General features: G+C 39.9%; 1 protein-coding gene across 1 annotated transcript; it reads left to right on the forward strand.

The window, feature by feature from the left end:
- Positions 1-1,765: 1,765 nt before the first annotated feature.
- Positions 1,766-4,782, forward strand: LOC140340877 (transcription factor HES-5-like). Its single transcript, XM_072426312.1, has 3 exons — positions 1,766-1,876; positions 1,990-2,167; positions 3,151-4,782. Exons 1-3 carry the CDS (start codon positions 1,817-1,819, stop codon positions 3,378-3,380), a joined length of 468 nt encoding a protein of 155 aa, XP_072282413.1. The 5' UTR covers positions 1,766-1,816; the 3' UTR covers positions 3,381-4,782.
- Positions 4,783-13,759: the final 8,977 nt, after the last annotated feature.

Genomic DNA, 13,759 nt, shown 5'->3' on the forward strand with positions numbered 1-13,759 from the left:
ATATGCTGACTCTTTAATAACTCTTAAATAACATAATTAAATTCCTGTCATGTTATTGCTTTTTAAGGCCAGTTTCAGGGACAGTAGAATGAGCAAAGGCTCTACAGACAGTTCTGATTCTTGGAGAGAGTAGCAGTCATTAGCATTTTGCATTGGGCCCCTGTGCAGATCTAGCTTGGGGCACCCTGATGAACTGACTTGGGGCTCCTGTGCAGGCCCCTGTTGTCTAAGCAAGGATAGGGCCCTTTTGCAGCAGCACACTTTGCACCTCCCTGTCCAACCCTGGCAAGGTGTAATTCTTTGTATCTGTTCCTATTCTGGGTGTGTGGACTCTGCACAGTAATACTTCTTTTGTCCTGTATGCTGGGTGTCATTCTCGGTATCTGTCCTTATTCTACTATATGAAGGGACTGTGCACAGTACCACTTCTCTTGTCCTGTGTGTAATTCTTTGTATCTGTTCCTTTTCTGTATGTATGGATTCTGCAACGTACCACTTCCCTTGTCTTGTGTGCCAAGTATAATTCTCTGTATCTGTTCTTATTCTATATGTATGGACTCTGCACAGTACCACTTCTCTTGTCCTGTATCTCAGGTGTAATTCTTTATATCTGTTCCTATTCTGCATGTATACATTCTGCACAGTACAACTTCTCTTGTGCTGTACCTCGGGTGTAATTCTTGGTATCTGTTCTTATTTTGTACGTATGGGCTCTGCACAGTGCTACTTCTCTTGTCCTGTACCTCGGGTGTAGTTCTCGGTATCTGTGCTTATTCTGTATGTACAGACTATGCACAGTACCACTTCTCTTGTCCTGTACCTTGGGTGTAGTTCTTGGTATCTGTCCTTATTCTGTTTGTACGGACTCTGTACAGTACTACTTCTCTTGTCCTGTGCCACAGTATGGCACGTAAATTGCATAATTGCATGTTCAGGTAAGGCGGATTTGCAGTATGATGCCCCAACGTGAATGGGCCCTCAATCTGTGTAAAGATGCTCATCAATAACGCTCAATACGCTAGTAATCAGTTCAAGTGACAGTTTTATGAGCAGCGTGTATTGTTCTGTGGAAAGTGAAGGGGGGAAGATGGCATACTGCCAGGACTACAACAGCTCTTGTCAGCGGTCAGACGTTTATTGTGTTGACACCACTGCACACTAAGCACCATTGCGGGACACCTGTACCAGCGCCACCTCTCCACCCAATCAAAAGCCATCGCCTCCATCTGTTGTCTGTGCCAAGTTTCAGTTGCTACCTGAACAGGTGTCCCCATGGGAAAAATTCCTTTTATGCTGACAACTACAAAATTATAGATTTGGTATCATTTGGTGACAACTTTCGTTCTCTTTGTAGCTCAGCCACTGTCAATCTCCTGAAGGGGTTAATATATCTGATTTGCGCAGCGTATGTCTTGTTTGTGTACTGTAAATTCAGAGAACAGGTGCCGCAAGAATGTAATCAGCCTGCAGAATCAGGAATGGCCCTGGTTTCTCTGAGATTGGAGCTTTCCCACGGTAAAGTGTCTCATTTGTGTCATGTTACCACCGAGCCTCGCCCGCCTGGTCCACCTGCTGAGGAGGGAAGGCATGTACCCCCCCCAGCTATGGTCGGCCCTCACAGGCACACTTCCATTATCTGTATTGTTTACATCATTACCTCTGCAGTGTGGGAAACTGCCCCGTGTCATGAGACTTGTCTGACAGCATGGGCCCCGGGTATAAATAGAGAATGGGACTGAGCTGGTCTTTCACTCTGCACCTTACACACAATTCACCTCACACTTCTCCTCACACACCGCACAGTTCACCTCACAAAATGACCTCCAGCTTCCATCTGTTAGAGGAGGCCGACAAAGTCCACCTGAACAGAAAAAAGGTACAGGCAGAAGACGGGGGTAACAAACTGGTATTTGTCATTTCCCGACAACTTTTAGGGGATAACTTATTCATTAAGTGGGCCTAATATTCTCTGTTTTTTGCCCGCTTTAGATACGCAAGCCGGTCATTGAGAAGATGAGGAGAGATCGTATTAACCACAGCATTGAACAAATCCGACATATACTGGAGAAAGACATCCAGAACCAGCGCCAGCACTCCAAGTTGGAGAAGGCAGACATTTTGGAAATGGCTGTTCAGTATCTACGGCAACAGAAAATGCGCCAAAATGGTGAGTTGCCTCATAAAAGATACAAAAATTAAATGAAAGTGATAATTATTGTGGTAGATGGACAGCCAGCTGGGTATATTTAGAGATTGCTATTTTATTTAATATTATTATTATATTAGCGTTTTTTTCAGAACATACTATGTGCCTGTTTTTGTTATTATTATATTTTTGTTGTCGATGTTGGCAAGTGAACCCAGGACCTCAATGCAAAGATGCTCACCACTGATGTGTGCTGTTTTTGGTTGCCCATGGCAACCAATACTTTCTATATTATCAGACCAGGACTGTAATAATTAGATATTGTATCTGTTGCTATGGACAACAAGTCACATCTGGTGCATTTTTTATATATGAGACCATTTAACTGTACCAGTGGCAGATGTAGCAAACAATGTGCCCTGTGCAGAACAGATTTGGTTCTCCCAGGCCAACTGACCTGGAGCCCCTGTGGGAGTCCCTATTGGCTGAGGAGGGTCCGGGGCCCTGAACTGTACAGTGCAAAGGTCCTGGGTTCAGCTCAGGGACAATGTCTGAATTGGGTTTTATGTTTTCCATTTGTTATTTCCTCCTACGTTACAGACGTAAAGGAAATGGATGAATTGGCTTGTCACTGAAGATGCTATTTGCCTCGCTGTTATGCTTATCCATTGGCTTCAATGCTTTCTGAGTTACCGGTCTGGGAAGATATGCAGTATGTGATCACAGAATGGGCATATTTGTCAGAAAATTAAGGGCCATTCACACACATGGGCTGATCAGCGCATGCACATGCCCATGCCCATACTCATGCATTCATAGTTCCTACATTTTGAGGGCTTATTCATTTTGATTTTTGCTAGCATGCAGCATGCATACAACACCCACCAATGTGCCCATGGATGTGATCACCTCTTTATTTATATATTTATATGTTCTATAGAGTATTATGCTATGTTGATATGTTGTGTATTATTTATATTTCATGTATCTTCTTCTACTTAAAGTTGTAGATACCCAAAACAGCCAGGATCAGTACTACCATGGCTACTACAAGTGCTTGAAGGAGGCGGTGGGATTTCTGCACAGCCATGGACAAGAGAAGATCCTTCACCATATTTGCAGGCAGCAAAGCCAGTCCTTAGGAGAGCACAGCCTTGGTTATCCAGCCTCCTCGCCGCAGAGAAGTCCATGTAACCCCTCAGAAGGTCATGGGGTCATATGGAGGCCATGGTAGACCAGCAGACCATCACTGCAACATTACAGTGTCTTGTATTTTTGTAGCGCTGAAAGCGCCACTGATCTGGAGAAAAGATTGGCTGACATAATGGACCTGATACATTAAAGCCTGGAAAAGACAGACTAACATGGGAGGACCTAGGTGATCCAGCAAAACTGGAATGATCTGGTCGAGGAATGAAAACATTTGCCAAATAATAGGAAATGATTGCATGAAATCCATTCCAGGTTTGCTGGATCACCTAACTACCAAACACGGTGGTCTATCTTCCCCAGTCTTGGAGAAGACTGCCTAACCCACTGCCTAACATTTAAACTTAAAGTTTTGGTTCAGTGGGGGAGGGTTAAAACCTGAGATTTGTAGTGCTCTTTTCATGATGGAGTGATTTCCCCTTTGTGGGGTCACAGGGAAATTGCCCTGGAGGGTACACAAAAATCTCCACATCATGGTAAGAAATCATACAGAAGAAATAGGGAAAGGGAAGAATGATTGTAACTTTAGATATACTTAAGGTTTTAAATAGGATTTTTTTTACATTTTTTGACATTCTGCTTTGGGGTATTGCAGCAATGCTTCAGGAAAAAAGGGGTTTTTCACCTTTACAAGGTGTTACAATGTAATGAGTTGGGGTGATGCTAGTCTGCCGGTGACCATCAGTGTTCCACGTTCATGCGTTCACTGGCTGGTGAGACTTAATGCACTGTACAGACACCTGGTGACAATATCTCTGGGTAAAATAAGGTTGGGGTGGGGTTGTTGGTGGCGGGGCAGGAATGTACCAGGAAGGCAAAATATGAGCAGATTGAACTTGAACCAAAGCTTTACATGAGCACACAGGTAACCAATATATTTTGATACACCTAAAACTTAATTTTTTTCATTGTTAAAACAAAAAAAATATTTTTCTAAGAGGCATATTGATAAAGCAATGAATCTTTCATTCACTAAAAATCAATTACTGCCATTAAAAATGTTTAGTTTTCCCATTCAGTTAGTGTTTCCACTGTTCCACTAAATAGACCTTTTGGGTTATACTGAACATGTATCTTCAGGGTTTGCTGGTGGCTACAAATGAAACGTGTCTTTTATAAAGATGTTTCTGAGGTTTATCGGGAATATTTGAGTTTCCTTTGTCAAAGTGTTTGAAATGAGCACTGTCCATGCTGCCCCCAGCGCTATCAATGGAAAATGACAAGAATAAGAAGGAGATTCTGATTGGCTGCTGGGGCGCAGCGCAGACACTTCCTATCGGAAATACTTGCAAAGATGAAGTTCTATAAGTTTACACTTGTTTTTGGCAATATTTATTATAATTATCAAATATATATATGTATGTTGTATGTCCTATTGGGTGACTTTGGCACCATGTTTCTGTAAAGTTTTAAGATCTTATAAATAAATCTATTTTACTATTTATTTTGTTGTTGTTTTTCCCTTTGCATTATTATTGATCGCTATTAGGGATTCACCCAGCTTGTATCCAAAATGTACACAATTATCACATGTGACCCCCACAAATGCACCAATAAACAGCAATATATATTATATTTTGGTCTTAGGTGTATATATGTTGAAGTGACCGTCACCAATTTAAACAAGATTTTTTTTTTAAATTTATTCTATAGCAATGCACCTTAAACTTTCTAAAAAATGTGACTTCTCCAGGAAAATCCATTCCCTGGCATGGTCCTTTCCCTTTCTGGGAGTGCTGACCCAGCTTCTTCATCCCTCCTCTCACCAATTTATATAGCCTTTTCTGCAACTGCTTGGGAAACAGTGAAGGTGAATACTTGAGTCTGTTGGGGCTGCTGATGTCCAAGACCACCATCAGAAATTTCTGTGCTCCATACTAGGTAAATGTCCTGACATTGCAAAAGCCAAGCTCTTTTGATCAGAACCCAGTACAGAAGTATCCCTTGTCCCCGACCCCAATGGCAGCCCTGCTGACATCACATTCAAGAACATTCAAAACACATACAGTATATAACCTATAGGGAAGATTTAAGCTGGAATAAAAGGTGACAGGATCTGTTCAGACATAAAGTTTGGGATACCCTGCATGCAAGTCCCTGGCAGCCTGTTTTGTACTTGGTATGTTACCTTTGTTCCCTCCTCTCTCATGACCATTGGACCATCCATCCAGTTAAAAATTCCTGGTCTCTCCTTTTCTAGTTTCATTTTCCATTTACCTTTTGCAGACAAAGAGGCTTTAAAGCAGAATTGTCATTAAAATGAAAGAATGACACTTACCTTTTCTTCAGCAGAGTCCTGGCTTCCAGTTCTTAGTCTACTTGGAGACTCACCTGCCTGTGGATCTGATCAAGTCGGCAAGTGACTATACTCTCAGCACAGAATTGGAATCAAGAGGTAAGTCTTTTGTATAAAATGGTATTAAATAGAATAATGTCTGTGACCCTGTTTTTGATATTCAGCCTATTTGTACTGGTGACCACTGTCTCTATTTATCACCGGAATGAGAGATGAGAGGTAATATTCCACCTGTTCCAGTGACAACCTAGTTTGGGATCATTTCTACTTACTTTCATTTAGTGTCCTCATACAGGACATAGCACAGCCCTATTTGTCACAGCAAGAGGAGACCTGAGTTTTCTGACTACAGTTCAATAGGATTTAAAGGTCTTGCCACTCCCCCAGCCTATCACTGGACAGTAAAAGGAGCAGCAGCAGACTGATATGGTCATCTCTGTCATTTTGCTTCTCCTGCTCATCAGCATGCCCTATGCACTGCAACACTGCTGATTCTGTGCTGCGTCTTCTTTCCAGTGTGAGCTATACTGTGGAGGAATTGGAAATGTATTTAAATAAACGCATTTCTTGATCCATTTATGAATACAGTCTGAATTATTATGTGTTAATAATACAGAATTAGGCCTTACCGGTTAGGCTTTGGCCTGTGAAAAATGTCCTTTAAATTGCTGCCAACATTTTTGTACTGCTTATAGATAAATTTCTTCCAGCAGGTTTATGTAACAAGAGTGGATAATACTTTATAGGAATAATTAATATTTCATTCTGGAAAGCCCTTTGTGTCCAATCACAATTCACTTTAATTGGTTTCTGCTATTGCTACAGATAGACACCCATGAGGCCATCTGGAGGCCAGAGATAATAAAATTATGTGAATGTAGACAGGTCCTCATATTAATAGTGATGCAAATGACAATTATTATGTATAATGCACAAAGACAAGTTCCAAAGAAGCAATTGGGGACTTTTAGGGCAACTTATAATCACTTATCATATGAATCACATACTTAATTAGAATGCCAGCACATATTATTAATACACATACAATAACAACTCATTAAAATCCATAGTTATGCAGATTACAGATTTTGACAGTATATGGTTTCATTAAATATATGACCAGACGCGTTACAGAAAATAATATGTATTAAACAGGTAGTGTAGATTTATTTTAGATTTAGAAACCACCAAGGCACCAATAAAGTTAAAACTCTACGTAAAAAAAATTCCAGCCTAACTGAAGTTAGGCTTCTTGCTTTCCCCTCCAATAAGTTTTTCATGTCCCTTGATTTCACTTTTAGCAGATAAAAGTTATTAACCCCCCCCCCCCCCCCTCTACCTTTTATGTTCACATTCTTCCCCTTTTTTATCCTCCACTCTTTCTCATCCCCCTTCCTCCTTTCCCCCCAAATCTCTCATCATTCTCTGTTCCCTTTCACCTCCCCTTTTCCCATTCGTGCATCTTTCTTAACTTCTCTCCATCCTTGTGACCATTCTGTGTTCCTCTTTTTTTAACCTATCCCACCACCCCCTACCATCTTTCCTCCTTCTTCTCTTCCCTTTCCTCTTTTCACCCCTCTTGTCTCTCATTCCCTCTCCCTCTCTTCCCTCTACCCACTTTCTTTATTGTCCTCTGACCCCCACTCCCTCTCTTTCCATACCAGTGTTCCTAAACCAGGGATTCTCTAGAGCAGGGGTCGGCAAACTCCAGGCTTTAGGCCAAATACGACCTAGCCGCTGGTTTGTTCCGGCCTAACGCCCCCTGGCCAATCCGGCCTAATGCCGGCTGGCAACCAGCGGCTCCTGAGTCACGGGTTATAAACTACCGGAGCCACCAGAGCTCCGGTGCCGCCCCCTTGCAGTTGCTCCCCTATTTACCACGGCCATCGTTGATACTTCTGCCGCGGTAAATAGGGAAAGCTCCCTGAAGGTAAATCCCTATCCTCCCCAATGCATCCTCCCACCCACCCCATAATTGGCCTAGTGGCCATAAAACTTTGCCAACCCCTGCTCTAGAGGTCGCTAGGGGTTCATTGAGCAAGAAGCAATTTGTGCCCCTGAGGTCAGTTTAACACACACCAATAGTTTTATGAGTTTCATGTTCACCCATGGGTACCAGGCATTATAATTTAGGTCCCTGATTTTCAGCACATTATTCCTCAGTACATTGAGCCCAATTTATTAAAGCTCCTCAAGGCTGGAGAAGATACACGTTCACCAGTGAACCTGGGTAATCCAGCAAACTTTGAATATATCTGGTCTTCTGCCTCCCCTCTGCCTTTTGCACTGCATCAAGGTTTTCTAGGGTGAAGAGGCTGGGAATCAATGTATTCTCTGTTGTCCACGTTATTTGGATATTATTTTATTGCTGTTTTTATCCCCATGCACTTTTAAACAGCTCCTGAGGAATCAGACCTTTCTTGTTGCGAAACGCGTAAAGTTCAACTCCACTGGGACAGAAGAATAAGTTCACTGTGCTATCTATATTTTTGTAAATTTTAGAATTACTGCTGACTGGTATTTGTTATGGAGGGATCGATTTTATTATTGTATTATTATTACCTTGTATTTATATAGTACCAACATATTACAAAATTTAGTACATTTACTATCTCTGTACATTACATATCTCATTTACTTGATCAATATAAACGGAGGTACTTTGTAACTGAACCTAAAATAATTTTTTTATTTAACGATTTTCTATATTGGCACAATCTTACAATAATTTCTGGGTAGCCATAGGAGTCTTGTCCAGGAAAGGGTGAAAGAAAACCCCATTGCATAGTGTATGCTGGGAAGAAAATTCTCTTTTGACTAGGTGATAAGCAGGTTCATCAGAATAGATGAAGGTGAAAGCCCATTGTTGTCTAAGCCATAGGAAGCTATTGGATGAAGTATTTTCTTGTTAAGTAGTCATCAAATCAAAAATTTTCTTTCCTTTCGTGATCCACTTTCACCTTCTGGTTTCCCTTGTCTGATCTGGTTTGATTATTTGGTGTTTCTGTTTTAATATCATTTCCCTTAAACAAAACAGATTGGGTGTCCCTCCAATGCCAATAGACACAGCTTAATGCTAACAGTAATCTATCACCCCATTTGTGGCTGTGATAGCATTGTAGGGTGCACATTTGTGCTGTGTATTATTTTAATGCAAACACATGGGATTCTATTGGAAAGAATAAACGTGTTTTCACCTTTAAAAGTTAGTGTATATAACCGATCTATCGCCTCTCCAAAAAGCTCCACAATAAAAAAGTAATGTTACTTAGCTTTAGGACTTGGCCAGGACTTCAATCATTTGCAGTGGGCAATGAAAGCTTTTGTCCAGACTGCATAATTTGTTCATCATGTAACATTTTCACATTTTCTGTCCTCTTCCGTGTCTAGAACACATAACTGCCTCTACTCTTCCTGTCTTCTGTTTTTTCTGCATTCTTGCTGTCCTGTGTCAAACTCGATAATATAATTACTTGGCACATTATTATTATTATTGTTATTATTATCAATAAAATAATAATAAACAGTATTTATATAACGCCAACATAATATGCAGCGCTCTACAGTAGAGAAACATGGACTAAATGAGAGTGCCACTAACACCTTTATGTAAAGGTGGTGGCTAAATCAGTCTCCATATTTGTTTTTTAAAAGAATGTTAAAAAAGGTTTTGTTCTTCCTGTGTCCCTCCTCCAACCCACTCTCCCTCCACTACAGCAACCCCAACCCAACTCACTGTCTTTTTCTATTCTGCCTCTTTAACCTCCTTCCTTATACTCTAACATTTCACTTCCATGTCCTTCTTTCATTAGCTGTTTCAGGTCTGACATCTTCCTTGGAGCAAACAAAAAGAGTAAAAAGTACATAAACAACACAAATAAAAATACAGACATTGGCAGCATTAAACTCCAATGACTCCAGCTGTGCCCAATATATTGAATAAACACTTGTCATGCAAAAAGTGTAAAACTCAGCTTACCTGGAGCATGAAGCCCACAATTAGCAAAACAAAGAGCATTCTGGCCACATAGAGAAACATGTCAGTTTTTTTTCAGCCCTTGGACAAAGTTCATCTTGACTTGAGTCTGAATCCACATCCACTGTCTGGATGGTACAGAGAGGGCTGGATATTGGGCATACATCTGCAATGAGTCTTTTTGACAACTGTTTTCAGGGAAGAATCTGTTAAAAAACACATGTAAAAGAAAACACAAGTTGTGTGAACAACAGCAGCAGATTAAGGCTTGATTATTTTTTTTCCTAAAGCCATAATTAGCTGGAAAACATATTTACATTATAATAGAAACTCCAGAGGAATCAACAGGTGGATATGGTTATATCCCTCACTTGCATTATTATGCCCTTTAGTTTATTTTTTATAAATAATACAAATACATATCCAATAAATGTTATAAAACCTTCATCAAATATTTACTTTTCTTCAAAAAGTTTATACATTTTTTCATGTATTTTTTACATTTTCATGTACTTAAAACAAAGAATTTAAAACAAATGACATCACTTTTCTACATAGTCACCTTCCTTTTGTACAACAACACAATTCTCTTTGACAGATTTCCTCTTCTTTTTTTAGAGCGGATTGAGGTTTCAATTCTTCCTGAAGCATTTAACAATATGTTACACTTGTGACAGTTGTTCCCCGTTCCTGAGAGTCCCAGAAGATGGTCAAATCAACTTTCCTGCCAACGGTTGAGCCCTGAATTTCTTTGCTACAGGAGATGATGGATGCTTCCATTGCATACTCTGCCCTTGACTTGGTGAACTCATGCTTCATCATGCTTCACCACCGAGACTATCTGCTGCAGAAAAATGTCACCTTCTTCAGGTGTTGAAAACAATTGTCTAAGCACTTATGCTCCTCTGCCTACTGTGTAGGCACCCACCGGGCACAAACCTGACTGACCTTGAGGCTTTCATGAATCAGGACATAGGCAAAGCAAACATTTACATTCAGCTTTTCTGGAACATTTTCATCTCTGATTCTTCTATTTTCGCAAATTCGTTCCAGGGTTCTTTCTTCATTCCTCGTAGTCGTGACTGTAACTGGACGTCCGGAGGGTTCTGCATCCATCACACTAGTACAGCTATTCATAAACATTGCATTTCATTTATATAAGACTCTACGAGAGAGAAAACTTTATCTCCATACTGAGCACACATACAGAAATGATTTTGTACTCCCAGCAACCTTCTGTGCACCTTGCACCTTTGGTGCAATGTATTCGTTTCGCAGCCATCTTCACCACAGCGTGACAACTTTAATACAAAACTGCATGATAACCCGGCTTGCCAGACAGACTAGTCACATGACACTCCCAAACACAACCAATTACTACTTTCTATGCCCTCACCATTTTCAACAAAAATATAAAAGTGCAGAAATTGTTACATATTAAGTCAGGTTGAAAAAAGCCCATCAAGTTCAATCCCTAGGGAAATAAACATATCCGAGATATAAAACCCTATGGAGAGTATGGGGAGGAAGGCAACAAAAAAACCTGGTGCATTTTGCTCCAACAGGGGAAAAAATTTTCAGATGTTCCCTGGATCAAGAGTCTCTGTTATCTTTACTTTAAAACTTTAATACCGAGTTATATTCTGTATAATCTCATATCAATGGGTTTTTTTTTTATGAGTGGTCAACCTGTATTAATGTTTTGGTTTGTAAGGATTTAGAAAAACACTGTGTGTGACAAAATAATTGAATGGGTGTAGCAAAATACAAACTTTAAAAACAAAAGAGTCTCCCAATGTTGTGTATTTTCGTATTCACATCCCAATATACAAACTAATAGTAGAGAAAGTATTTTACACTAGTAGGGATTTTATAGTGGCCTTAAAGCAGACCTAAACTGAAAACAAAAAAATTACACTTACCTTTAATCCTGCAGATCCCTGGATGGCGCTGGTCCTTCCTGTGATACAGTCTTGCGTTATCCTGAAATTCCTCTTTGTCCCAGGGCTGAGGAAGCGTCAGACACTGCCATCTTCAGTCTTGTTTTTCGTCTTCTTCTTGCCTTCCTAGTATGTCACCCAAACTTGCACTGCGCAGGTGCGAGATCAGGTGATGTAGCCCGCTGTAAAGTGGGAAAAAAAAGAGAGCCGATCTGCTCCTTCTGTGCATATCCAAGATAAGAGCATGCGCAGAAGAAGCACCCGAGGTAATAAAGACTGAAAGGGGAGGTGCTGCACCCTTTTTTTTTTTTTAAATGGTGTTGCACTTAAAAAAATAAAAAATAATTAACATTTTTCCTATACATATAAGGTGTGTCTACCCTTTTATGTAAAGTGAAAATGATGAGTTTAGGTCTGATTTAATTACCAACATAATTTTTAAAAATGTTTTAAAAATATATTTTATTTATCACAATATTATAAAATACAAATAAAAAATAGTACATACATCTCTTACATACAATTAGTGGGGTGTAGCAAAAGACATACTGGGGTAAAAAAGGGACTTGATTCTGGATTTGTGGTCACAGTCTGGATGATTGTATTGTTCGGAGGGGCAATATTGGGCATACATCTGCCATGGAACTTCTTAGGAGCAGTCTTTGGAGGACAATTCGTAAAAAAACAAAAAAAAACAACATGAAATAGAAAAGTCAAGTTGTGTGAAATGGGAAAAAGAGCCACCTACCAAACCATTCGCTCACCTACTGTCTGGTGCTGTCTACTGCAGTAATTCTTTTCCACCACAAGATGTCCTTAGTGCTCCACTGTCAGTCCAACTACTTTGTGATTGCAGAACATTATGACTTTAATATATAAAATAAATCCTCTTAGTAAATGTCATAATTTTTATTTACGTTCAACAATTACAAAGTTCTTTGGAATTTTTTTTGCACGAAATGCAAAAAAATGTATTTACACTTTTATAGAATCTTGTGCTTGCCCATGGACCCTGGGGTAGAATGTGGAGTCAGGTGGGGACAATATAGGACACATTACCATACCCAGACCCCTGCAACCTTGATATCAAGGCATGATCTCCATCTTTGCAATACCAACTATAGCAAGATGGCTTTTATTGCAGTGGATGTCCTGGCAGAGATTTAAACCCAGGACCATGCAAGGTGAGAGTGTTTGAACCAATGCCACCCAAATTAGGGAATTCCATAAGCCTTGCATTAGTGGCACCTTTTTGTTCACGCACGTATGTAACATGTAAGTGATCAAAGGATTGGGTTTTTTACATGTTGGACCTGCTTGTTTATGGATTGTGGAACTACAAATTAAATACTGTGTTATGGAAAATTAGACTTTTCCCTGGGAATTCCCTGGGAAAATTCCCCTGGGAATTTTTTGTAACATTGACACAACAGATTCCTCCTTGGTCCTCTTTTTGTGGGTCTTTCTGCGGAAATGTATGGATTTAAAAGGCCTAGCGTGGTTTATATTCTGCATGCAGCACAGCACGTTATATCTGGCAATCATAGACCCAGTGGTTGGGGTGCAAATGGCGGAGAGATTGGTGGGTATGTGCCACAGACTGCAAATTTTTACCCAAATTTACATTTTACCATGCCAATAGAGTTCCACTTTTTTAATTGGGGAATCTAAAGGATTTCCTGCCACTTGTGAAATTATTATTTGGCAATTTTTTTTATTATTTTCTTTCCCTGAAAAGTCCACATTAAGCCCTTCCAGTGGTCTTATACCCAATGTACCCCCTAAATATATTATTATGATTAAGGATTTATATAATGCTAACACATTATGCAGCACTGTACATTAAATAGGGGTCTTATACCCAATGTACCCCCTAAATATATTATTATTATTATTATTATTATTAATAATAATAATAATAATAATAATAATAATAAAAAACAGGATTTATATAGCGCCAACATATTATGTAGCGGTGTACATTAAATAAGGGGTGCAAATAACAAATACAGACAATGACAGGAGGGGGGAGGACCCTGCCCCAAAGAGCTTACAATGTGTTAGGTATATCCATACCTGACATGTCCCAACACCTCCTGAGTATTAATCAGCCCCTGCAAAATAGATAGCCCCATGCCAATGTTTAATTGCAAAATGCAAAAATACCCAGATCATGAACCCAGTCCTGCCAC

The sequence above is a fragment of the Pyxicephalus adspersus genome, chromosome 11, assembly GCF_032062135.1.
Source record: "Pyxicephalus adspersus chromosome 11, UCB_Pads_2.0, whole genome shotgun sequence".
NCBI classification, from domain to species: domain Eukaryota; kingdom Metazoa; phylum Chordata; class Amphibia; order Anura; family Pyxicephalidae; genus Pyxicephalus; species Pyxicephalus adspersus.